The 27,999-nt window shown below is 42.4% G+C and overlaps 1 protein-coding gene across 2 annotated transcripts; it reads left to right on the forward strand.

The window, feature by feature from the left end:
* Positions 1-1,854: 1,854 nt before the first annotated feature.
* Positions 1,855-27,997, forward strand: LOC308323227 (disintegrin and metalloproteinase domain-containing protein 11-like; the record flags this gene model as incomplete). Of its 2 annotated transcripts, XM_080774910.1 has the most annotated exons (24): positions 1,855-2,019; positions 2,461-2,651; positions 4,922-4,998; positions 5,847-5,913; positions 11,712-11,794; positions 12,013-12,076; positions 12,443-12,503; positions 12,701-12,885; positions 13,035-13,106; positions 13,660-13,826; positions 14,261-14,345; positions 14,484-14,574; positions 15,828-15,879; positions 17,461-17,560; positions 17,821-17,892; positions 18,347-18,439; positions 18,983-19,063; positions 19,257-19,307; positions 19,400-19,463; positions 19,585-19,690; positions 19,961-20,080; positions 20,494-20,662; positions 20,856-20,967; positions 21,892-21,986. In XM_080774910.1, exons 1-24 carry the CDS (start codon positions 1,962-1,964, stop codon positions 21,984-21,986), a joined length of 2,316 nt encoding a protein of 771 aa, XP_080631036.1. In that variant the 5' UTR covers positions 1,855-1,961. The 2 variants fall into 2 exon arrangements, with proteins under 2 accessions (XP_080631036.1, XP_080631035.1); XM_080774909.1 differs by lacking the exons at positions 1,855-2,019; positions 2,461-2,651; positions 4,922-4,998; positions 5,847-5,913; positions 11,712-11,794 and adding exons at positions 23,388-23,405; positions 25,547-27,997 and having other exon boundaries at positions 21,892-21,982.
* Between the last annotated feature and the right edge of the window lie 2 nt (positions 27,998-27,999).

Raw genomic sequence — 27,999 nt, forward strand, 5'->3', positions numbered from 1 at the left:
TTATGCAAACATAGTTGTTATTATCTAAAATAATTGCAATTTGCCAATTATGTAATAATAGTGACAGGCCTATGAATATGACGAAGTGTCCTTGAGCAAGACACTGAACCACCTAATTGCTAGGTCCGGAGCAGGTGGTTTCTGCTGGGCATGATGCCCTCCGGTTCAGTTCAGTGGCCTTGTGGTTAGAGTGTCCGCCCTGACTGGGAGGTTGGTGTTCAATCCCCGGGCCGGGACATACCAAAGACTGTGAACAATGGGACCGAAAACAAACAGATGATCTACAAACTCGCAACGCATTGCTTTTTGCTATGAATACAGGTGTGCCTTGAGATTTTGATTTGCCCATTGGTGGTGCACCTTGGGCACTTGGGCACAAAGTTTGAAAACCACTAGTGTACGCTGGTGACGTCATCTCTTGGGTTCCCCCTGCCCGGGCCCCTGTGAGCCCTAAAACCCTGGTCTGTTTAGGGTTGTCCAGTATTATATTTGTATGCCACATCAATGTTTTTTTTCTCATTATAATGAAATGCCACGCAGCTCAATGTTTGGAGGGCCCTGAATGGCATGACCAGTGTATGGAACTACAATCTCCCCCGACAAATCAAACTCAGCTTCTTCTCTATGCAACGGTCAAATCTGTTCTCCTATGGCAGCGAATGCTGGACCAGCCAGGAGAATGAGACTAGTAGCAGGACACTGCCAAAGACATCAATAACTGCCAGCAGCTAGCAAAGTAGTGCTGTGGGAACCAACACATGCTGGGCATCGATCAAACGGACGTACATATTAACATACTCAAGAAAGACGCATGCAGGAGCGCAAAGCAACAACGAGCTGGCTAGATGTATGGAGAACCAGGATGACTGGAAGCGACGATGGAGGGCTCGTCTGAGGACGATACTGAGAGATAATGCATCCAGTTCTGGCTACAATTTAGCATAGCAGACACTTATCCAGAGTGACCTTTTGACTTACAAGTGTGAAATCGGAATAAGAAGAGTAAGTAGAAAGTGGTTCCTTTATGAAACTTGGATACCACCACCACGTAAACAATAAACCTCGCATCCTCATAAATAAACCCCATTTATAGGGAAGGCTCAGACAACATTCATGTGAACTGATCTAGTGGTTGCACTTCAGATGAAATCTGAGATCATGAGGGAACTGAGAAGCCTTCATAAATTAGCCTGATTGTCAGACTCTGAGAGCCTCCAGCTAACCAGTGCACTCAGTCGAGTGGGCGGAGTCTATGGGCTGGAAACCAGGCTATTCATAAATCGCAGGTCTAATATTTGTGTCAGTAGAGCATTTGAGAATTCCTGTGTTTAAATGCACAGTAAAATATGAATTCTTCATTTTGACCCCTCCGGGCCTTTGCTTTGCCTGTATGGTTCTTATCCCGCCTCAGCCAGGCTGTCGCATCCTTCCTGTGGTGCGCAGACAACTAACTGCATGGCAACCTGGCAACGGGAGGATGCTTGGCCAGAGATGAGGGAGGGTGGTAGTCTGGTCCCACGTGTTCTCATCACCGCAGATACCCAACGCAATTCTCTTCATTTTCTATCCTCCGTGTCCGCATACACAACCCCATCCACCCGTAGTCTATAACACACCTCCGCTCAGGAAACATGCGTCCGTGCGCACGGAACTTCCCGTTTTATCCAAGCCCCCACCCTCCCCATCCATCGTGATCAATTTCTAGGCCTATAGGCTACGTTACGTTGGTCAGCTCCACTGCTCCAGCGTATGTTTTATCTTTCATCCTCATATGCAAATCTCCGTAGTGTCGTGTTGTTGCACGACTGGAGCTGACTGCGAGGGAAATGAGAAGGCGTTCGTCGTGCAGTTCACTTGGATGAGTCGCCAGAACTAGACCCCGCGCGTCGTTTTTCCTCTTCAAAGTGGGTTTGTGACATTTCGACGCTCTCGATGTTAATCCGGGGGACTATGTGAATATCATGCTGGCGGTGCTGTGCTTGGTCTTTGCTGCAGTGGGCGAGAGGCTCGCCGTTTCAGGTAAGAGGGAGGGAGAGATGGTGATGGGTAGGCGCGGATGGAGTGACAGGACAGAGCACTCTTATGATCCTTTACAACATTTATGCACACTCAAACACTTCTTTCCTTGTGTAGCGTGCCCCTTTTTAATTGAATCGTATTTCGGTGCCAAGCTCCGTGGCTACTGGCCCGGAACCTTTCCCGCGTCAGCGCAACCGATGCGGTACATTCGCTGCATCAACATATTTCCACCATTGCCTATCCTCCTAGCTGCCTCGCGTAAAGCTTATAGGCTATGTGATGTCAGTTAAAATTTCACTTGAAAACGACAAAACAAGAAAATTGTTTAATATTTTACTGATGCTTCATGTAAGCTGATTAATGTTTCATTTTATGTTAAGTTTGAGTTTAAGTCGTATATTGTTGATTATGTGTAGCCTATACCCACTATCCTGTGTACAGGCGAGGATAGGACCTCGGTGCAAGATGCGAGTGTATGGGACTGGTTCGCCTCGGTGGGGTGGACTGACAGCAGAGACCCTGCGGCCGAGGTCACCTATCCAAAGAAACTTGTGCAGCAGATCGAGTCGGAGGAAGAAAAGGCCCATGACTACCTGGATACCAGGGTGAAGAATAGGACAACAGACACAAAGGTAGTTGTTACTTGTAGTTGTTGTTAAGTCAAAGTAACCTATCCCAGGCATACAGTATGCCCCCCACCTTGTTTACAATTCATGTTGACCAACTGTTGTGAAATGACAACGCACAGTGATTTGTTTTCTCTAGAACAGACTTGTACACACAAACTCTGTATCTCTGGGTCAGTGTGCTGTGGGTGCGTCTGTGACTTCAAACTGACTCCTATACCTTTCTTCTGTGAAGCAGTGCAGCTCTTATAGTCAATCCAATTCTCTATAGTCTCTGCCTCACACTGTTGGAGCTAGACAATTACGACAGACTATAGTGCAGGGAGGTGGCTTGCTGCAATCTATTCTCATAGATGTTACTGACCCATTTATTCTTTGAAGATCCCAGCGGCAGCACGGCCGACAGATGAACACAACTATGTCTAAGCCAAGAAATGCATCAATTGGAATGGATACTATGTAAGCAGTGTGCTTTGTTTACACAGAGCCAACTCTGGTCATGCAGAGTTACAGGAAGAGACAATGTTTTCTATTATTTTCCACTTTGATATATCTAGTCTGATTACCCAGCTGCTGTGTGGGAGTCCTCCATTTTACAGTGGTGTGTTGAAGTATACGTACTGTATAGTATACCCATCCATTATTAAACTGGCTCAAGAAGACTCTGGGGCACTTGCTCTGCTTGCCTTTTACTCTCTCTCTCTCTCACACACACACACACACACACACACACACACACACACACACACACACACACACACACACACACACACACACACACACACACACACACACACACACACACGCACACACACACGCACACACTCTTCTCTCCATGATAGATGAGATGCCATAGCAGAAGATACAATACACATTAACAAATACCGGTAAATGTGCAATAACATGTATGACCATACAGGACAGAAGAGATGCCTATAATATATGGAAGGAATGAGTCCAAAGCTTATCATATCTCAGCACATTTTACAGCTGATATTGCACTTGTGCTTCTCATTATCAGGGAGATGGACAGGACACACTCAAGAAAGATATTATATATTTTCCTTCTTTTTACAGATAATAATACAAACCTGATGCAGATAATCAGGATGGAGTTGGTATACACAGTAGGTGGAGGTTGTTTCTGCAGCAAATGAAATCATCAGTGATTGTAGTATAGCATACAATGTCCCCAGAGGTTTAATAATGCAGGCTGTTTTCTGCCAACCCTCCCACTGTTGGCACCTCTGTCTGGACGCGTTATGCTCTCCCAGTGAAACTTCTTGCTATCAGGTGTAAATAAGTGTCTGGTGTCTCCATGTGTAACAGAGATGGCACACACTCCCCATGCGAACCCTCCCACTATTTGCCAATACCGACTGGATTCCAAATTTTACTGGTGTTGTTGTGCAGTTACAACATGTATGTCTATCAAACTTCATTTTCCACTTTCCATATAGATGGATAAAGTGAGTGGCAAATCGAGTGGCAAAGTGAATTTAACGTTGTTTAATGTAATCAGATAGGACTTTTATATGCACTCCAAGCAGGGAATGGCTATAAGTAAGCTATTTGGGGGACCAGATTGAAATTCTCATTGCTACTGATTTCTTTATACTTGGTTATGATAATTTCTGGAAAGCAGCAAGTGGACTCTTTTGTTCCCAGGCCAGAATAAAGTATAGTGTTGCTGAAGAGACATGCTGTTTAGTCTGCAGTAAATCTCTCTGGCCTCCTCAGCTCTTTGGCATCGGGGTGCTGTCAGCCTGCCACACCACCAGCTAATGTAGATGGATCCATAAAGCTTAGTGTTCCTCCTGCATGCCTTCTGTCAGCCACTTCTCCATCCATCTTTATTGTGAAACTCTCAAAAGGCAACTGTACTTTGCCTGCTGCTATGTGGGCGGTACAATATAGACTTTATCAATCATACTATTTTTTGGCCGCCGAAATGCTTTTAGACCACATGCGTCATGTGCTATATTGATCCTGTGTTGAATTATTCATGGGAGTTTTTCTGAATTGGATTATTTATTTTTGCGGTGACAGAATGGTCACACCTGCTGTGGGGCTGTTATAGGGATTTTCCACTTTCAACATGGTATTCCTATTTTGGGCATCTCATTATAGGTGAAAATTATTCTTTTTAAATAGCAGTAATAGTGTGACATGTGCTTCTATATTGGCAATTTTGGGTATTTCTGAAAATGTAAGTATAAAAGTGGTTAAACTGAAACCTGTCCGTGCTTCTTGTGTGTCTCGTCTGTGTGTTTCAGCCAGTTCACCTAGCCCAGGCCTCCTTCCAGGTAGAAGGGTTTGGGCAAACCTTCATGTTGGATCTGGAGCTAAACCAGTGAGTATATAATATACTTTTATAACAGTATGTATTTGCAATCATTCAGTCATGACAGGATGTGTAGGGGAATACCAATGTGAGTGAACGCACGGTCACACACGCACACGCTTGCACATACACAGCACTGACTGGTAAAGATGTTGTTAGTGTAAACTCTTACCCAGAGGAGAAGGCTTGGATTATTGAACCTTTATTATCCAGGAGATTCCATGGCTTAAATGTTTTTCAATGCAAGGAATAAACTACTTACTACTACCTAGAAATATACAGAAATTATTCAAGGAAAGGGGGGTGTGAATTGAGAAGGGAACTACATTTTAAACTGAAGCGCATGTTGCATATCTGTCAGTGGAGTGAAGTTGTGGAATGGTCTACCGGAGGATGTCCAAAAATATAAAATATAGTACAATTTAAAAAACAGTTTAAGATGTATAGTAAGTATAGACATGGTTGAAGAATATATATGAATGACATTGTGTGTGTGCTTGGTTGTATTAGAATGAAGTCTTGAATGTAAATATTGAATATTGTTGAGGGTTCGTTCATAACGAACAAAGTCGTTTGGAATGTAAATGTTGATGATAGAAATAAACTAAACTAAATGTTGATGTTAGTATTACCATTACTGATTACGATCACACCACACATTCATGCAGGTAAACCATATCAGCTATCATACTGTACATGAAGTTAATTTATATAATGTACAGTGATTCATTCCCGTTTTTTATATTTGAAGTGAGAGAGGGAGAGATGGAGGGGGAGGGAGAGAAATAATTTCACTGTTATATCCCATTCTCTTGAGTATTTAATGTTAATGGAAAATGGAATGCCTCTCTTTTCAGCCATCTCCTGTCCTCAGAATATGTGGAACGGCACTTTAACGAAGATAAGAAACCCTCACAGTCTATGGTAAGAATATATGTGTAGGTGTGGAAGTTTATTTTTTGTCAAATTGGTTTTTATTGAGAACAGATTATAAATTGTATACAAACATTGCGATATGAATTACATTTTTCTTGTATAGAAAACAAAAAGAAAGAAAGAAAAAGGACAAAAAAGAGAAAGAAACCCCTCAACCCTCCCACCTATACTGCTCAGTGACACTGCATACTAGAATAAAATAGTAATTTGAAAAATGGAAAACATCTGAAAAGAAAATGGCGTACAGTCAACCATATCAGTGGTATCCTGTCTATTAATTGTTTCTACTCAAGTAATGGACAAGGGGCAGCCAAACTTTATCAAATTGTCTCTCCCTGTTTCTCAGGAAATACCTTATTCTCTCAAGATGAAGTGTACTATAGTCATTTCATTTAGCCAATGCTTAAATGCAGGAGCCTTCTCCTTTTTCCAGCGCGTCAGAATTAGTTTTTTTGCTGTAATCAGACCATATGAGAAGAGTTGTTTCTGTGCTCTCGTCAACACAGGCATGGAGTCTAACAAACCCAATATAATTAGTACAGGATCGGGGGCAATATGAATACTCAAAATATCAGAGAGTGTCTCAAATATCTTAATCCAATATGTTAATTTATCCGAGGGCAAAGGGCGAAGCTGTGAAGAAGATTTGCATCTATTGCATTACATTTGTCACAGTGCAAACTGCGAAGACATATCTGGGAATATGTTATGTAATTTTAATTTGGAATAATGGAGTCTATGTATGACTCGAAACTGGATAAGGCAATGTCTGGAGTTGATAGAGCACGCATTAATTTCTTCAAGGCTGTCTTCCCAGAGCTCGTCTGAAATTGAAGTCCCCAGCTCATTTTCCCATGCCAACTTAATAGCTGATGTAGTAGGTAGGTTTGCCACTTGAAATGATTCATAAAGATGTGACACCCTCATGTCTGGTACTGTATTATTAAGAAGGAACCTATCTAGGGACGAAGGTGTAGCTCTCTCAAAAGTGGGAGAAAAATTACAGATGTAGTTCCTAACCTGTAGAAACCTAAAAAAGTTACTCCCAGGGAGTCTATATTTTTCCTGCAGTTGAGCAAATGAGGCAAAAGTTTCAGCTATATATAAGTCACCAATTGTGCGTATACCAAAACCCTTCCACTGTGCAAACGTATCATCCAGTTGGGATGGTAGAAATGAGGGGTTATCAGCTATAGGGAGCAGAAAAGATAGTGAGTTGTTCCTAAAATATGTTTTGATTTGTTTCCAGATTCTTATCATACTGTGAATAACGAGGCATCCATTGTAAATGGATTTATCTAAGGTCACAGGGGATAATATTATTGAACCTAAACAGTATGGGTGACATTTCTCCTGCTGCAGACTTAATTTTGAGCAGACTCAAATGGATGTTAGTGTGATTTAAACAAATATTCTGTTCTGTACTCAATGTACTAAATTCTGTGCTTGGCACAATTAGACTCATGGAGTTGTTAATATGAACCGATGTTACACTAAAAGTAATCTGATTTCTGTATCTGCATAATCATGAGTGTGATGAGACTTCAGACTTCTCTACAGACTTCTCTACTCATGTTATGAAGACCCCAGGCCTGTTAAATAAACAGGACCATTTTTTGTCAACAATTGACAATTGATTGCTTAGCCATATCTAATCACCCTATCAATAGTTATCATAATGAAAGCAGTTCTTCCCAATCCCACTACCAGAATCAGAATAGGGTTGACGTGGTGGGGTCTGTTTGCTAGGATCAAGCTTACCAGCACTCCACTTGCCTCCCAACTTGCCCCAGACTATTCATACGTACTCTGAATTGGGTCTAGGCTTATTATCCCACCCCCAATGTCTTCACATATTGTACAGTTAATATAAAATGCATTATTCAGGCACATTTCAGCCACCTCTTTTGCACAGTAGGACCACTCTACACAATGTCATCAAACAGCGACACGCACCTGTCGTAAAATCATTCTACAGGCTGTTTCTCCGTTACACTTATTTTTGATTTTATTTATTTTTACAGTAGAAGAAGTGTCTAGGTAGGTATGATAGGTCAAGCTTTCTTAAGGTCCTCAAATGTAGACATTTTACAGAATCTCCAAATCAACAATTTTATTCTGATCTTTAATCATTGCTATTAGTTGCTATTATTTGCTATTTGCTATTTTACAGTTGTATAGCCTATTTAACATGGGCAGATGACGTTGTGATCTGTAGTGAGTAGTGAGAGCAGTGAGCAGGTAGAGGAAAATATAGAGAGGTGGAGATATACCCTGGAAAGGAGAGGAATGAAGGTTAGCCACAGCAACAGAGAATACATGTGTGTGAATGAGAGGAACCCAAGTGGAACAGTGAGGTTACAGGGAGTAGACGTGAAGAAGGTGGAGGACTTTAAGTACTTAGGGTCAACATTTCAGAGCAATGAGTGTGTGGAAAAGAGGTGAAGAAACGAGTGCAAGCTGGTTGGAATGGGTAGAGAAAAGTGTCAGGTGTGATGTGTGATAGGAAAGTATCAGGGGGAAGGAAAGGAAAGGTGTGAGAGCAGCTATGTTGTATGGTTAGAGACATTCACACTGAGGAAAAGACAGGAAGCAGAGCTGGAGGTAGCAGAGACAAAAATGTTGAGGTTCTCTCTGGGAGATGGATAGGATCAGGAATGAGAACATCAGAGGGACAGCCCATGTCAGATGTTTTGGAGATAAAGCCAGAGAGGCCAGAGGAGCGTTCGTTACTAATTAAAGAAACCAGCGCTTCTTTCACCTGACAAATATCATGTTATCATTTCTTGTTTAACCAGAGGAATGTCACTGCATTCTGCTTGCCAGGAGGGAAGAGTGGTGCTCTTTCATTTATTTCAATGTACATATGTGATACTATCAAACCCCCCCTTGGTATGCCATGCCCACTCTGGTTCCCAACTCTCCCTCAGCGACCCCGACCAATCACGAGGCTGTTTCCATAGCAACGTGTCCGCTCAGTGGCGTCATTAAGCTCTTGGCAGAGAAAAGAATAAAGAAGAGTGTGAGGGAGGTAAGAGGAGGAGAAGATGGAATAAGGGAGGAGAGAAAGCGGGACTAAATGCCAATTGATACAAAGGCAGGATGGGCTTTGGCATCAGAATGAGTCATTTTACGTGCATGTATGCATGTGCGTGCTTTTGTGTTTACTGTGTGTAGACAGATGGTTTGTTCCAAAAAGCAGCAGGGAGGAGTGGAGGCCTGTACTCAGATCAGATTGTCACTCAGCTGGGACCTGGCATCCCTTGAAGCTCTGCCACATTCAACTCACCACTTATGTCACTGTCAAATTGTCTGACGACACAGAGTTTTGTGCTCTTTCAAAGTTGCTGTGGCGATGTTCAGATGCCTTACAAAATCCAACTGAATAAGTTCTGAGGAAGTTACTTTCACAATTTGAATACACACACTGCGATGCAATGTCATGAACGATGCAAGTTAGAAATGTCCCTTTTATACCCATATTTGGACTTCAGTGTCAGGCACGGCCAAATATCTAGGCCAGATCTAGGCCAAATCACATTGCTCATATAATATCATACACAGTATGCCGACATACAGACTACAGACTGATAGACACATGGACAGAGATCTTGTGCATTTATTGTATGCTTTCATATAACCTGTTACTTTCAATTAAAAGTAATAATTTACTACAAATCTACTATCAACTGCAAATCCCAGGGTTCAGCGCTCGGACCTCTCATCCTGTACATTCTACCTTTTTGACAAATCCACTGTTAACATGACCTCTGTATCCTATCCACTGCTAACCGTGATGACACCCAACTTTATTATTATTACCATTATTATTATTATCAGCTCCAGACAGATCTATGCTCACACTTTACACTGCAGACCTTCACTGTCTCATGTCATACCCATCTGAGAAAGGCAACTGGAAAGACAGAGAACTACTATCCTATCAATAAAGGCATAAAAGCCAAAACAAGAAATCCAACCCTAAAGCCATGAATCAGATTAGAGCTATATCAACATTGAATCTAGTTTACTTAGAACCATGGTGATGCACACGAAAATGTCAGTTCAACATTCAGTTTACACGTTTGAGCAATACATAAGCAATTCATTCATATTTATCTTGAATCAGCAGACATATTTCCCAAGTATTTGAGCGTATGCCCGACTCTTGAGCCTATGCCAGACTTGTGATCAAAAGGTGGAGGCTGGGGTGGTGGAGGCAAGCTTTGGCAGCAGCAGCAGTGTCTGTGAGCGACTAAGCAGCTGTCGTGTAACAGAGAGCCGTATTTAAAGGAACGCTCTGTTAAGAGCGTGAGCTCTGATTGGAGCTTGAATGTGTGACGTAATGATCAGCTAAGATGTGAGCTAGGCTGATTGATACAATCAGCTGACTGACAGCTGATTACAGTTTAGGCATACAGACTCATGTGTCCCTGTATAAACTAACGCTGTGCTTCATATATGTAGTTGTATGTATTACTTTGTTACTCATGAAAATAATGTCAGTATGTCATGTTTTAACTAAGCAATCTGAAGTAATGCGTTACTAAAAAGCAAGTCTCTTGCACACCTACAAAGGTTGACAGGTGTGTAGGAGCAACAAACGAGTGCCCACCGCACTGAAAAAGAAAAAACTCCCGACAACACATCAGTGCTCCTTACGTTATCTACTCAAATGTGCTTTGCCTCTGTGCTCTAATGTTTGTTCCACATTGTATTTCACCGGGAAAGGGCTATTTCAAGCCTTTTCTTTTACTCACACTAGTTACACCACCATGTTTCACTCTCATCGCAAATTACTCTGACTGCAGGGGCACCTCAAGTGTTGATTTATTAAAGAGCTCTTTGCGGGATACACCTCTATTGCCAGTGGAGCAGATGTAGGATGTAGTTCCGTGCACCACAAGTAGGTCACAAACTATACGCCATAAAGCACCATAGTGCTTGATTTGATGTGTGTGCAGAAGCACTGAGAGTATTGTTCTCAGCATCGCTGAAACATCAGGATGCCAACTGACCTGCAAGAGCCCACCTTTAAACTAGGGATGTCCCGATACACTTTTTTCGTTTCCGATCCGTTCCCGATACCACAATTTCTGTGTTAGCCCGATACCGAATACCGATACCAGAGAATAATATATATAATAATAATACAAAATATATATATATCTTATTTTGAAGTCCACCGACCAGGAATAGTGTTTATAGCCATCTAGCTATATATCTCGTGTTGTGTTTATAGCAGACTCCTCACTCAAATGTGCACTTGCAGTTTGGTCAACTCCAAAGCAAACTTCACATGCACATTTTATTTAGTAGTAGTATTTTTATTTAAGTTTTTTGTACATAAGACAGGACAGACAACAGATACATGACAAACCAACAACAACACCAGTACTCAACATTCATGTAAAAAATATAAAAGTCTGAAATACAATGTATAAAAAAACCCAAATTGTACATTAATGACATCAACAATAACTGAAATAAAATATATATATAAAAAATACAAAACAAGTGGGTAAATAAAATTGAAAAAAAGGGGGGGGGGGGGGGGGGAGATGGCCAACGACTATGTAGAAAATACTACCGCAAACTCGCAAAGTAGGTTAGGAACGGTTGCCAAACTCTGGTATATTTCTGAGTGGAGCCCCTGATTGTATATTTAAGTTGCAGTTACCGATATGACCAAATTAGGGCCGATCCGGACATCTCTACTTTAAACCCCATCACGTAGAAACCTGCGTGACTGGGTAACATTGGTGCGCTGTGCTTTTCATCTGCAGGGAGGGGAACACTGCTACTACCAGGGGAGGTTGAGAGACATACCAGACTCCTGGGCGGCTCTATCCACCTGCCATGGCCTATGGCGAGTCCCTCTATCATTACACACTGTATACTGTACAATGTTTTACTGTTTATGCCAAAATTTGTTCAGTGTCACCGTCACAAATAGTATATTGTGTCAACAGTTTTCTGTACTGCAGCTCACACCACTCTGCTGTCATTGTTGACCTGCCTTTATTTATTTTAATTAACCCTTCTCTCTCTGTCTTTCTATTGCTTTCTATTGTTGTCTATCCTCAGTGGTATGTTCTCTGACGGCTTCTTCTCCTATGGGATTGAGCCTATACTCAATAGGAGTAATCAGGTGAGTGTCTGTCTCTGAAAGGTACTGTAGGGCAGAGGTTATTGGCAGCCAATGGCAGTAGTTGAGTAATACTTTGGTTTGGTTTAGGGTAATGGACAGGCTAATGCATATCGCTGCTGTTGGGTGGAAAATCCAAAACCTTTTTTATTATTATTTTAAAAATGATTTAAGATCTACAAGCTTGTGAGCTCGTAGATTTGATATTTTCACAACTTTTGTGTGACACTCTTATATGATGAAGTAATGCAAAGGGCACTAATTTTCTAAACTTAAATATTTGAAACTTGGGGGTAGTTTTCTGCCCGACAGCGACGATATAGAATGTTGATTGTGTCGTCTTATCTTGTTATTTGTGCTCTGCCCTAGGATGATGGTGCTCACCTGATCCGCCGGATGCCTGACGTTAGATTGCCCCCCAGCTGCCCTGGTACATTTGTGAAACTACAACATCAACAGTGTTATTCCAAATTAGAACTCTCTACTAAGACCTTTTATTTTTATAATTCAAATGACGGCCGGGCTACACCAGGCTTTTCAAAGCGTGCGTATGTTCCGCATGTACATGTGTAGACTGCAGACTATCCATAATAATATGATTTAATCTCTGCATTCTTGTGCGTCCAGACTGTACGGAGGATGGCGAGTGGGATAGTTACAGAGCAGGTGGTGGTGATGACGACAGACCAGACCAAATGAAGGAGCATCAGGCCTCGGGCGCGCTGAGGCGATCAAAGAGACACGCCCGCAGGCCCCCAGTCCAGACCGAGACCAAATACATTGAGCTGATGGTGGTCAACGACTACGACATGGTGAGTTAAACCTCCTTTTTGTGTGTGTATCACGACAGCGTGGTTTTGTATGCGTGTGTTTGTGTGCCACACACTGAACTCGCAGTGCAGTATGTTCTTTCAGGCTAAGTGAGTGTGTTCCTTCTCTGTGTGCTTTTCGTGTGCTCAAGTTTGTGCAGCTGCGTCGCTCCAGCAGCCAGACCAGGAACTTTGCCAAAGCGGTGGTCAACATGGCAGACGCGGTAAGAGATTATCCCACATTTCCACAGTTCATTGAAATGAAGAGTTTATATATCTTTTTATTTTATTTATTTATATTTTTTATCCCACGATTTTGTAACCCCCGTGTCAATCATCTAATGTGATCCTGGGCTCTACACACCCTCCGCCAACCTGGGGAGAGCAACGGACTTGAACTCATGCTTCCTTCATGCTTGGGTGTCCAAGTTGCTCCTTTACACCTGACAGGGGGGAGTTTCCCTGGTTGGACGTAGCGCGTGGAAGGAACACGTTATTCCAACCAGTTCCCCTCCATCAGGCGCCCCGGCTGGCCAGGGGGAGGCAGTTTAGAGACCAGGATTACTGCATGTTTTTGTGAGGGTACCTACCCTAGGGGACACGGGGAGAACATGCAAACTCCACACAGAAAGGCCCTTTCGAGTTTATATATCTGTAGATAGCACATCATGCATTGTCAGTGTGTCTCATGTCCATACGGGAATGCATTGATTACAGTGAGGAGCTCATCCAATCATTGAAAAAAAAAGCCAACTGTTGGGTATTTTTGGAACGCAGATCTATAAAGAGCAGCTGAACACAAGGATCGTGCTGGTGGCCATGGAGACGTGGTCGTCAGACAACCTGATGCCAGTGGTGGTGGATCCTCTGGCAACGCTGCAGAACTTCATGAAATACAGAAAGGACAGCATCAAGGACCAGAGTGACGCTGTCCACCTTTTCTCGTAAGAGACCCGCAACTTGAGAAAACAAACCACATTGATTGAAATCAAACCATATGGATTGAAATAATTTTCTAACAGTAGCCATTTTCTTATGTCATACTCCGTTATGCCCTTACATTGACCTATGGACAAAATGACTGCCGTCTGAATAGGGTTGATGTTGTCCATTATAGACGCAAGTTTGTGTTATGGATATTATGGCCATGTTCTTCAGATCTTATGTTATGGATTTTGGTTGAAATTGACCTGAAGAAGATCCATCGCGGGTCGAAACGTTGTCCAGCCTATTAAAATAAAGTTGCTCTTTACCATGGAGTTGGAGTGTAGACTTTCTGCCCCAGCCAGCACCCATTGTCGATGTGCGGATATTTAAGTATGCTTTGAAATGGATTTTAGTTGACCCTCTATTTGTCCTTTTCTTTTGTATTCCCCAGAGGGCGTACATTCCAGAGTGGCCGCAGTGGTACCGCCTACACAGGAGGGGTGTGCTCTCTCACAAGGGGAGGGGGAATCAACGAGGTGAGGGACCGACACACGTGTCCGCCCGTACCGTAGGCTCGTCCCTGTTTTCCGTGTGTGATGGAACCATGTTACAGTCTTCCCATTTAATGATGGGTGTTTCTGTGTGTGTTTGGCTTCTACACTCCTCTGTTCCAGTTTGGGAATGTGGGTTCTATGGCCATCACCCTGTGCCAGAGCTTGGGCCAGAACATCGGGATGAGATGGAACAACGCACGCAGCTCAGCAGGTAATGAAGTAAATTAACATAGTGGTGGTTGGTGGGGAGGCAAGCGTATGCTGTTAAAACATAAATACTGTAGGAACATAACAATCTAATATTCATATTCAATATCATTTATATTCATTATACAGGACTATGGTAGGAAAGAGGTGTCATTTGTTTTTTTAACAACACTTAGCTATTGATCACGGAAGTCGGGATGTAGTTATTAATTACAAATTACAAATTTCAGTTGATAACTCTGATCTTTACAGTCTTTGATTGATTGAAATATTTTGAACAGTTTGAACAGCAGAATTACAGTACATTTCAATTTTCAAGCACAACTCAATACAAAGACTGTTAACTGTGAGTGGACGACCCAATAAAGCATTACACTTGTTTACAAGAGGGTCCACTTTGTTCAAATCATTTAGAGACGTACAAATAGACACTTCTATATACAGTAGCCAAAAAGAACAGAACAGGAATTCATCATAAAGGAGGTAAAAAAGGGAAAAGAAACATATACAGTGAGGGGAAAAAGGGGTGGGTGGTGGGGGGATTCAGATTTTTACAGGGGCCAGTTTCGAATTGCAGCCGTCCGTAGGTGCCTTTTGATTGCAATAGATCCTCACATCTCCCTCATGCTGTTAAGTGGGATTAGCTAAGAAACATGCCTCTACTACCTAGACAACTCCCCTTCCGTAATCAAACGCATACAGACCGACAAACCCTTTTCTTGATGGCTGACCCCTTTGGTGCCACGGCGTAAAAGAATACCGGTATCCATAAATCCAGTGCTGAATACACAACCAATGGAAGGAGTGAAAGATATAAGATAAGCATGGATAAGGAAGGGGATGCAGGACGAGAGCACTGGTGATGGGACTGCCAGTTGACTGGCAGAGCAGCACTCTGGGTCCATCTATAATTAGAGTTTCTCCATTTGGTGATTAGTCGCCACTCGCCAGAGACCAAGGAGAGAGAGATTGGAGTATCACTCACCGAACAATGGCAGGGTGACTAATGGTAAAGAGATGTTCACTCCATCTTACAGTGTCAGGAAGAGAGCACGGCTGTACGTAATGTCTCTCCCTGCCATGTCGAGGCAGCAATCCACACCCTATAAAAAGGCCTTAAAGTAGTTTAGTCCCTACTCCTCTCCCAACCCTCTCCTTATCATCATCTCTTCTTATGATAAATTGTGGCTCCAGTATTATATGTATATTGTATTATATTTCCTTTTGCCTGCTTGTTCTTTCACCCCTCATTCCCAGGAGACTGCAGGTGTCCAGATGCTTGGTTGGGCTGCATCATGGAAGACACCGGGTAAAGTTCCACATCAACAGCACATATTGAAGTTTACAGATAAAATTACAGATACATTTCAATGCTGCCCATTCCAATAATGTGAAAAAACTGAACTTTGGCTCCAAGAAGTGCACTTTTCTAGTTCCATTCTGCTACCACCAGGGTCACCTTTTCAAATTTTAAGTAATTTCCATATAATTAAATGAAAATAGAAAGTGATAGTTGTTTAGCTATGGACTAGTATGTTAATATCAAAATGTGTCCCTTATCTAAATATTAATTTCCATTGTTCTCTTCATTTCACTCAATTATACACTTGAACATCTGAAATACTCTGCGGGGCTTCTGTTGTCTGAGCTGATTTGACTTTGTCTGGTTTCAATGAGACAAGTGAATGATAATTGCAGCGATTATTATTCGATTTGTCTGAAACATTATATTATAGTGGTTGGCTCTAACATGAGTCAAAGTATAAATGGGTGACAGTTACATGAACACACAAAATTAAACACTGTAAACCTGTCGTTTACATTTCACCCATTGTCATGGGTGAAATATTTCAAAAGTTTCAAGAAACAAAATCAGAGAATTGCAGATCTCCAAGCTCACAAGTTGCATGGTGTGGTGAGCTTGTAGATATGCACGGGTCTCTGTGAACAGACAGTGGTAAAGATGCGTCCTATTATTCCTATGGAGAGTGGAATAACCTGGAAGGGACCCTAGGTTACCGCCGCCCTAAATTCAGAAAAGGTAACCGAGGGTTCCGAAAGGGGCTAGTGGTGTAGCAGACCCCGGCTGGAATAATGGTGAAGTCCAACTGATGATTTTAAGCTCTTTAATTAATCAATGTGAAAACTACAAAACAGGTGTCAAAGAGGCACCACAGTGTCAATCATAACACAATAAACAATATACACATTATACAAACGGCAAACACAAGTCGGGACATATACTGGCATAGCTCAAACCTCAAAGCCCCAAAATGCATTGCAATACAGTGAAAAAGGTATCAACCATGACACATAAAAACCTCTCAAATATAAAAGACAGTCAGCAGTGAACAATATAGTTTTCACATTTAAAATGACAACTACCTTTTCCCCCTTTCCAGCTGGGCACTAAACACATTAATGACCATGGCGTTGCAATTCCGTTGGCATATAACTGAAACAATACATTCAACCATTAAAACTCTCATTCCATCCAGATTTCATGTCGGTAGCCTATATTATTTAAAATGATTGCATGCCACTCATAATCCTTCACTGTAGCGCTTTCACAGTTCTGTTCAATCCCAACCACATGACAAACAAACATTTCCAACTCACGTGACGTTGGGCTGGCTTTCATAGTCATTTGGTCCCAGTGGGCTAGTGCTTCCGGTGTTCCCGGAAGGCCTTTCAAAATAAAAGCTTTTCAGTTCCGGGGTCCGTTACAAGTGGTTAAATGTACTGTATGGACTATATGAAATATTACTGTACATATGGTATTGATCCTTATATTTCTGTCGTGTGTGTGTGTGTGTGTGTGTGTGTGTGTGTGTGTGTGTGTGTGTGTGTGTGCACGTGCGTGTGTGCGTGTGCGTGTAAACACCTGTAGATACTACCTCCCCAGAAAATTCTCCCGCTGCAGTATTGATGAGTACACCCAGTTCCTACGGCAGGGGGGCGGCAGCTGCCTCTTCAACAAGCCCAACAAGGTGAGTGGAGGGGAGGGGGGGGGGGGGCTGGGGGAGTCTGCTTGTCCTAGTGGGGAGTAAGTGGAGTGAAACTGTATGCCTCCGAGACCCTGTTATTTATAGAGAAATTAATTATCCCTATGGCCTAATTTCTCTCAGAAGAACGCACATATACAGTTTTTACAGAACAGTAGCCATTGACATCACCATGTATCTTCTACCTCCTGTATTCCTGACATTTTGTATCTCTCTCTCTCTCTCTCTCTCTCTCTCTCTCTCAGCTACTAGATCCCCCAGATTGTGGGAATGGCTTTGTGGAACCAGGAGAGGAGTGTGACTGTGGATCACAAGTGGTGAGTGTCTTCATCCCAACAGAACTGTTATGTGGATTAATAACAATTCCATTCATCTGCTGCCGTTCTGCATTTTGCACAACTTAGGCATTTAGTTCATAAACTTTGGTAGTAGGGCAATTTAGAATTAAGATTTTTGGTTGGTTGGTTTTTTTGACCCTATATATCAATATCCCAGTGGTCCAAGATGCATACGGTGATGTCACAAAGTTCACTGGCAGTTCTGGTTTAGCTCCAAAGAGTGTAAAAATGTAATCAAATAGACAGTACAAAATATACCGGAATTTAAAATCTGTGCCAAATTTGAATATACCAGTAAAAAAAAAAAAAAAGCTTGTATTTTAAGCGAGTGAGAGAGTGGTTTAAGGGAGAAGTACAGAGGAAAGAGATGAGCTAAAGAGAGAAGCTCTTTTCTAGTTTCAGTGCGTGTGTGTGTGCGTGTGTGTGGTTGTAGGAGTGTGCCCGCAATGGAGGAGCCTGCTGCAAAAAGTGCACGCTGACCCATGATGCCATGTGTAGTAATGGCCTTTGCTGCAGCAACTGCAGGGTGAGTCCCTCTACTGCAGGGGTTCTCAACCTGGGGGTCACGACCCCTCAGGGGTCCCAGAATATTTTTAATTTAAAAACATTTGCATCTGACTGGCTGGAAAATGGAAATTTAGAGTTTACATAGTACACATAGTGCATGCATAAACTTCCCTTAATGATTATATCTGGTTTCAATATTAATTTATGATGTATTTTCTCTATTATTAAGGTTATTGTAGCGTTCAATTTGCATTGGTGGTGGGGAGGGGGGGCGGGGCAGGGGTCGTGAGACATGGCCAAAGCATTTTTGGGGGTCCCCAGCCAAAAACGTTCTCTAACGTGCTCTACTGTACATGAGCAGAGCACACATCCATTACTGCCTCTAATGTGTATACATTGTCTGTATGTATTTAATGTTGTTTTTGTTGGAGTGTCACAGCACCAGATTCCAAAACAAGTGATTACCATTGTTATTGTTAGGTTTTAATACTCCTTATTGCCGATTATTGTACGATAAGTCATTAGACTTGATAATTGAAGGCCTCTTGTTGCTGCCTTTCAGTATGAGCTGAGAGGAGTGGTGTGTCGAGAGGCTGTGAACGACTGTGACATCTCAGAGACTTGCACTGGGGACTCCAGCCAGGTAGTGTAGTAGACTTTAGCATAACAAAACATGATGAGAATTAGCTATTTTACACACACACACGCACGCACGCACGCACGCACGCACGCACGCACGCACGCACGCACGCACGCACGCACGCACGCACGCACGCACACACACACACACACACACACACACACACCACAATAATAATTATACATTTCCCTTTTAGTGCCCCCATAATGTCAACAAACTGGATGGATACCTGTGTGACAGCAGCCAAGTAAGTGATGCTGCCTACATTATAAACATATTGTCTCATGCTTTCTCATGCTGCCCACCTCTGAGCCTTTCCTGTTACCCCTTTGTTTGCAGGGTCGCTGTTATGGAGGTCGATGTAGGACTCGTGATGCACAGTGCAAGGGACTCTGGGGCTATAGTAAGATGATCAGCTAATTCCTCTGATGTCCTTCCACCTGTACCTTGGTTTGCAGTCTTACACTCCTGACAAGAAATGGCTGTCAGCCAAATTATTCAGTTTTGTTTGTCCGCTCTTTCAGACTCAGCAGACCGGTTCTGTTATGAGAAGCTTAACGCTGAGGGAACAGAGAAAGGCAACTGTGGGCCTGGTCCGGAGGGTGTGGGCTGGCTGCAGTGCAACAAGCCGTAAGTCGCTCATATTAGTCTTAAGCTTAATTCATGATTTGTCATGTTTGAATTGTTAGACAACGTATGAATTAGGCTTCATTCACATCACTCAAAGCCCTTGGAGATGTACAAGTGTGATCTATACATGGTCTCTACTAGCGGATTCGAATGCCATCATTGTACTGAAAGGGACAAAACCACATGTAATCAGAGCATTGAATGCTCCAGTCTACTGACCTACCATGCTCTTCTTTGGGGTGCACCCTCTTCTTTTTGGTGTCATTTCAGGGATGTGCTGTGTGGCTTCCTGTTCTGTGCCAATATGACAGTGAAGCCAAAGTTTGGAGACCTGCAGGGGGAGGTGACCAGCCTAACCATCTACCACCAGGGCAGGTACCTGGACTGCAAGTGAGTGGATCATTGTGCTACATATGACATCACAGGGGGAATCGGAGGCTCTATGTGTCTGTCTGTGACCACTTCACCTAGGGTGACTGACCTCATTACCCAGACCAAACCTTTGTAGCATGAAAACATAATGAAGTATGGATAAATATATATTACTGATGAATTTAGTACAATGGACCAAACAATGAATCAATCAATTAGAAACATTATGCAAGATATAAGTCCTCATGTGGCTATTGGTTAACATCCTCAAATTGGGAAATATTTCTCAATCACTATATCTCTTCCCCTTGACCTGTGTGTGTGTGTGTGTGTGTGTGTGTGTGTGTGTGCGCGTGTGTGTGTGTGTGTGTGTGTGTGTGTGTGTGTGTGTGTGTGTGTGCATGTGTATGTGTATGTGCGTGCTCGCTCAGAGGTGGCCATGCTCTGCTAGAAGATGGCTCAGACCTGGGCTATGTGGAGGAGGGCACACCGTGTGGTCCCAACATGATGTGTATGGACCAACGCTGCCTCCCTATGGCGGCCTTCAACCTCAGCACCTGTGCTGGTTCTAACTTCGGGCACACCTGCTTTGACCACGGGGTAGGTCCTGTTACGTTCAACGTGTTGTTTATAAGAGTCGAGACAGAGTTATACTTGGTTTACGAGACAATGCGAGCAACAAAGTGTATGAAGCCCCCGGTTTTTGCATCGTTTGGTTTCCTGTCTGCATCACTTTGTTTTACTCTGTCTGTCTGTCTGTCTGTCTGTCTCTCTCTCCTTGTCTGTTTCTTAGACTTGCAGTAATGAGGTGAAGTGTATATGTGACAGGGACTACACAGGGAAGGACTGCAGCGTCTTTGACCCCATCCCTGACCCCACCGTTCCCACCGGCCCAGAGAAGAAAGGTCCGTAGCACTCACTCCACCTGTCTGTCTGCTCATTCCCTACCTTATTCTCTTGCTGTCGTCACTGTAAGGCCTGATTTATACTTGGATGTGCATCGTGTCACAGAAAATAGCCTCACAAATGTTGAGAGCTTGTAGATTGACTATGCGTTTGTAGATCAGCTATGAGCTTGTAGATTGATGTGAGCTTGTGTGACACTGGCACGCAACTAGGTATAAATCAGACTTAAATCAGGCTCCCAGTGTACTGAATGTTGTGGTGTGTGTAAATATTATGTGTCCTAATGAGAGGATAGTTCAACTACTTACGATGTGAATCAGTGGTGAGAAGCTCAGAAATTGCTGTTTGGTCAACACAGCATTTTGTAGTCATTGCTGTTTTGTTTATGTGGGTATGTGTGTGTGCGGAGTAAGTTGTAACAAAATAGTTTCGTAGAGCATATTATGTGCATGTCATATGTTGGTGTGAGTGCTCGTGTGTACAGTATGTGTACATATGTATGTGTGTGTCTTGCAGGCAAGTGTCTTTCTTACTTTCTCTTAATGACCAACAAACATTTTTATAAAAGCTCCCCTGCGCATGAAGTTGTCTAGTATAGATTAAAATTAAATGAAAGACAAAACGATCCCCCTATTCATTTTTTTATTGCTGTCTCCCTGACCTCCCTCGCTCCACCCGTCTGTTTTATTCACCTCCGCCCTACATGCTGGACCTTCTCTCCTTCTCTTTCTCCTCATCTCTTTTTTCCTTGGTCCACAGGTATACAATCTCCCTCTCTCTCTCTCTCTCTCTCTCTCTGTGTTTTCTCTATCTCTTTGGTGGATGTTGCTGTCGATGCCGTCCTCTGATGTGTGTTTTTAGTGGTGTTGTTTTGTTTCTATTCCTCCTCCTCCTCCTCGCACCCCCCTCCTTCCTCTGCGCAGGTCCCAGTGGCACCAATATCATAATAGGGTCCATCGCAGGTGCTATTCTCCTGGCAGCTATAGTCCTAGGGGGAACAGGATGGGGATTTAAGTAAGAGTTCTGGCATGCCTTTGTGTACCTGTCTGCTTCTACCTAAGGCCCCCCGCACCCCCACTCACATCACTCAGAAACAATGCATTCAACTTGGGGGGTGGGGCAGGGAGCGTGTTCATGCTTGGATCGTTTTGCCATTATGCACTAGCAAGCGTCGCTCTTTTCTTGTTGTTTCTGTTCCTTTTGGATAGCGATCAAATGAACAAGATCGACCCTGAGCTCCATCCCGCACCTCTCCTGTCCTGCCTCCTCTGCAATCCCATTATCTCTCATCTCTGTCAGATATAGTGATAGGCCAGGATCAATCAAAGGTGTTCTTCTACCAGGAACATTTACAGCACTCTTGTCAGTGCCCATCAGGGGCCCACGGTTCAGAACCCCATAGCTGCTTAACATTATGCAACTAATCACTGGTGCCACATCCAGAAGCTCTCCTCGTTCCCAACCCATCTCTCCTCCCCCCTCATTCCCCACGTAGTCTTGGAATATTGTAATCGTCGCAGTGAATTAATTTATGTACCCATTAACGGAGTGCTCTACATGTAGCACTTTACTTTTTCACTGCATTTGCTTTCTTTAAAGTACTGACAGGCAGTGCATGCTTCCTCTGCACGGCTCCATCTTTGCATGCTTGCTTGTGTTCACTGCTTATACTCTGCGCCTAAAAGGACTACAGTTTGAACCCAATCTTTCAAGTTGAAGAGTGCTTACTTGAAAAGCAGAACCCTTTTTTTTTACTTTTAAACGAAACTATGAATATGAAGCATCAACAATCCTTTTAGGGACAGAAGTTCCATGTGTTGCCCCCGTGCATGAGCTATGTGCAGGTAGCAGAACTTGGTAATCAGAGCCCAGGCAGGACGATGGGCGTGGCAGGCCTGCTGTGGTGGCCCATCAGAATCAAACCTTATTGGACTGAGATGGTTGGTGCCATGACTTTGTTTGTAGCCCTGCTGCATGTGGTGCCATCACTGTTACTTGGGAAGAAGGGTTTTGGACTGGCTCAATGCTTGATTCATATTTCCTGTCTGAAATTTTCAGCACAATGGGATCAAGCCAAATGGATAATAGTTATTTAATGTAATGACTTGATTTCATGGTATTGTGTAAAGCCCATGCTGTTATATTCATTGTGATAGTAAGAATTGTGACCACAAAATAACATGAACCTTTTGCACAACATTTGCACAAAATCTCTGATTATTATTTTCTTTACCTTTTTTATGTAATTTTGAAATTTATTTCTAATTTCTAATTCACATTTACCATTGATGGGCTTTACAACACGCTCCTGACTGTCAGTAATTACTAGCTGGCCTTTCTTTCCTCTGTAATGTTATTGATATCTCTCCTGACCTTGTGTTTCTTCTCCCAATGTGCTCCTGTTTCTTCCTGGATAAAGGAACATCCGAAGAGGAAGGTAATTCCACCCAGATAATTCCACAAGCCAATTGTCATGTCAGAGTGGCACCCATAAACCTCAACCCATACTTTGTTGCACAACCATGTCGCTCATAGAAAGAGGGGGGGGGGGGGCGAGATGCAATGCAAATGAAAGACATATACTGTGTATCCCTATTCCCTGACATAATTTTATAGCTAAACGGACAGAATTCTATTTTATTTGAATGATGAAACCCAGCTGCCATTAATAGTTGGAAATGGAAATTGCGGAAATGTTAATTGCGGAAATTGCTCTTCACTTATAGCTATCTATTTTCAGGTAGATTGTTTTATTTTACTCAGTCAGCCATATCACTACTCATTTTTTTTCATGAAAAAGGTCATAGCTGGGTAATCTATTTTCAGGCAAATTGTGTTTATTGTATTTTATTTTACTCAGCCATAACAATTTATTTTCTGTTAACCAACTTGCTGGCTGGCAGGCAGGCAGACAGCTACTCATAGACAGGCAGACAGACAGACAGCTACTCATGGAGAATTGGACAGGCAGGCAGTCAGACAGCTACTCATAGACAGGCAGACAGACAGCTACTCATGGTGTTTATGCAAGAAAATGTAACACATTTATTTATTTACATATTGTGTGCATGCACATTGTACTTTGATACATTTTGCGAAAATAAAGCAATTGAAAGAGAGAAGTTATCAAGTATCATTAATGTCGTAATTTTATCTACTGGCCTTGCCATTTTTGTAATGTGGCCCACAGGTAAATCTATTTGAGTATCCCTGGCCTACGGCCCTAAACTGTAATCATGGCCGCTAAATTAGGCTTAACACCTGCAGTAGCTCACAACATCCTACATCACTGCTCCTCGCAGCATGGGTGCTAGGGCTGCCGTAATTGTCCAAAAATTGGATTCGGATATTCGTTTTAAAAACCCACGTGGATTCGAACAATTCGAGCCATTCGGATTTCGGATTAAATTCGAGCCAATCGGATTTTTTAATAATTATATTTACACCAATACAACCTGAGACATAACATTTAAGATCGCATTGCTGGCGCAACTCTCTCTCTCTCTCCGCGCATTGGTGTTGCTGAAAACTGAGATGGAACGGAACGCATACATTCTCCCTTCTCCAGTAAAACATTTTTCTTAAATGAGCAATCCTACCACACAGCCTTATCAAAACGAGGCACGGAGGCAGTGTTAATTCTGCTGCATTATTATTATCTGTGGACTGTGGGTCTGCTGCCGAGTGCCGACGTTATGAAACTTTTTAGCTGGCTAGCGCCTGCGCTCCGCAGCCTGTTATGCTCAAATTAGTGACCCTAAAGAATTCTGAGGCAACACGGCTGGAGACGAGGCAGCCAATCAGAACTGCGCTGCGCTGCGCTGTATAGTCTGTGTTTAGGAAATGATTTATTCTTCAATGTATGCCGTTGTCGGCGTGTCGCGTGGCAAATATAACTAATCTACAAGCTCACAAGTCACAACGCTTACCCATGGCACCGAAAACTAATAATAATAATAAATAAAAAAATATTTTTTATTATTATTTTTAATTCGAACCTTAATTTTATATATTCGGTTATTAATTATTATTTTTGATTCGAATCTATATTCGGATATAGAATATTCGTTGGCAGCACTAATGGGTGCTAGCTTCATCATCCCGTGGCTCAGCTACATGTAACACCATCTGTTTCAGCCCTGCCTTTCACTGTAGCATTATTCTCTCCACTCCACCTTAACTCAGTGCTCAGTGTTGCAATAGTCCCAGTTAAATGCTTCCTCACCCAAAAAGCACTTTAACCCCTGCTGCCCCTAGTAATGGTCCTCTTCCTCTTCTAATACAGTGCACTTAACCACATGAACCCTAGTGTCTCTATTCCAGCTACGTCATAATAAGTGATTATGGCAAAAATAAGCACACAATTTAACATAAATGGGCAAACATACAACAACAATTGCAGATCTACAAGCTCATAACGCTCTTTTTGCTGTTTAAACATACAACAAAGTATATAGTTAAATGGTTTAACATCTTCCAGGCATTTTCTATTCACTCATTCAGTTCTGTTTGCGTTCCCCACCAGCTTTTATTTCTACCTGAAATGATCTCTTATACTGTGCTTTATTTCTATTTCAGATCTGGTGGAGGATAAGGCACCTGTCTGTCTTTCTGTCTTCATGTTTGTCGTCCTCGCACTGTGTCGTTTCCACATCAGAGAAGAGGAGAAAGCAAAGTCTTCCACTCCTGTCGTAGATCTCTCCAAACCTTCCGAAATCGTTTCCTCCCCTCTGCTGTCTGCTCCTTGTCTGTCCTCCTGCCTGTCCTCATACCATAACTGCCAATCATATTCCTGTGGTTCCTGCCAGTAAGCCACTGAGGATTGCGTCAGGTGGCTGTCCATGGGAGAGACCTCAGGTGTCTTCACCCTTCGCAGTGGCTTTAACAGCGTTCTTTGGTGTCCGTGTACCTCCTCTCCTAACGTCTTAAGACAGTCTGATGAAGAACATATCAACGGTGGACCAATTCAATATGAAGACATGTCTTGCCAATGCTTGCCTGCTTGTTTACAAAGTAAGTGGCCACCGAACAAGTCCACTATTAAATGCTGGACTAGCACAGACTGGCTGTGTATAACAGACTATCGAAATGATATACCGGTAGGCGTTGACTAGTTGTTTTCGTCTTAAAGAGGACGGACCTGAGGTACTGCCTGTTCTACTGTCCCTCCAAGGCTAGGCCTTGTACAGTTGCATCTCAGAACGGACAACTTGTCCTTAAGTTTATACCTAGAAGTACGTTATAACAGTGCAGATTGAACTGAAATCAACTACTGCATTTGGCAATTATTTTCCAAAGAGAGATTTTGGAACAACTAATGAATATTTACATACAGTATGACTTGAAAACGGACCTGTAAAAGCGTTAAGAGCACAGACGAATGAATGGGTTTGTCTGTTTGTTGTAATTTTCACTAAAGGCATCCTATTTGCCACTTTTTAAAGTTTTCAGGTACAAAAAAAAGGAAGCTTATGGTTATGGGATCATTTTTGAAAAACGAAATTTAAGAGTCGTAATTTAAGAGACCGTAACTTTGTGTTCTGAACCACAGACCGATCGACATACATTCCACTATTAGTTTTAATGAAAACAAATATCTATGTGTGCTTATCACCTTCTTGGGGCCCAAAGTTTGTATGTTAAGAAGGTATAATTTCTATGTTTGTACTGTACATGGATGAATGTATGAGGGTACAAGCTTTTTAAAGAATGAAAGAATGAGTATGAGTGTTTACACTGTAGCGTTACTTAAGCTCGAGTTATACTTAGTTGTGCGCCAGTGTCATGCATCAAAAATAATCTACAAACCAAGTATAAATCAGGCATTATAGGGGCAGTGGTGTTCATATACACCTCACAGGTAGGTTAGGTTTTTACGTCTAGATCTAGAATATCATCTCTTTCTATGACCTGTTGTGCTCTGCAGTCACCGTACCACAAAGGCAGCACGTCAATAAAAGATTTAACAGTTTTTGTCTTTACGTAAAATGAGCACTAACTGTATGCACACTTGTTTGTAAATAATTTGAAAAGTATACTGAATGTTAAATACACTGTATGAACATTCATTTTAAAACTATGTTAAAATCATTTGTTTTATTGGTTTCAGAAAAACATATCCGTTTTTGTGACATGAACTGCATTTGTAAATCTCTCCATATCCATTCATTCATCAACATGGCATAATGGCAAAGCCAGCCATCTCTTTAATCATTCCAGTTATCACAGAAATGTTATGGACTTTTGTACATTTTGTTGATAGCCCTCGAGCCCTGGGTGGACACTTCAGCTCAGAGACTTTGAAATGAACCCCAGTTGTCCCCAATGTAAATGAGATTAAAGAGATATAGGTTAGGGTTGAGGAGAAAGCCTGTCTGATATGCCTGTATGCGGTCAGTTTTGTTTGGTTGAGTTTTGCACTATGGTAGATGCACTACTATTACAATTTGTACAGAGGTATCAAATACAATCTGGAAAGGGAAAAGAAAAAAATGATCCATCATACCCTGTATTTTTAGACACTTTTGAATTGAAAAAATAAATGAAATTACAGATGAACTCTATAGAGTATAGAATGTCAATGAACTGAGATGAAGGGGAAATTAAATAAAAAAGCGAAACCATAATTTCTATGTTCACATGTTAACACCTCATTGTGTTTGTCATGAAAGTGTTTTTTATTTTCCCAATGTAATCTCCCTGATTCACACACACACACACACACACACACACACACACACACACACACACACACACACACACTTGTAACCTTGCCACTGATGACCCCTAGTGGCTGGTCCTAGGGGGTAGGGAATGGGGATGGTAATGGTAAACTAGATGCCTCCTCTGATACACATTCCTAATAGGTTACCACCCCTGCTGGCAGCCAGGCACCTTGAACAACCTGTAGTAGTCACTGATGCAGCGAAAATGTCCATCCGGCTTCCCTACCACAAACAAGGCCAAATGTCCAGCCTAGGTGGATTCAAACGCCTAGTTTGGAACATTAACTTTTATTGTATTTGTCTTGA

This window comes from Protomyctophum bolini (genome assembly GCF_963924005.1).
Source record: "Protomyctophum bolini genome assembly, chromosome: 11".
Taxonomy (NCBI): Eukaryota; Metazoa; Chordata; class Actinopteri; order Myctophiformes; family Myctophidae; genus Protomyctophum; species Protomyctophum bolini.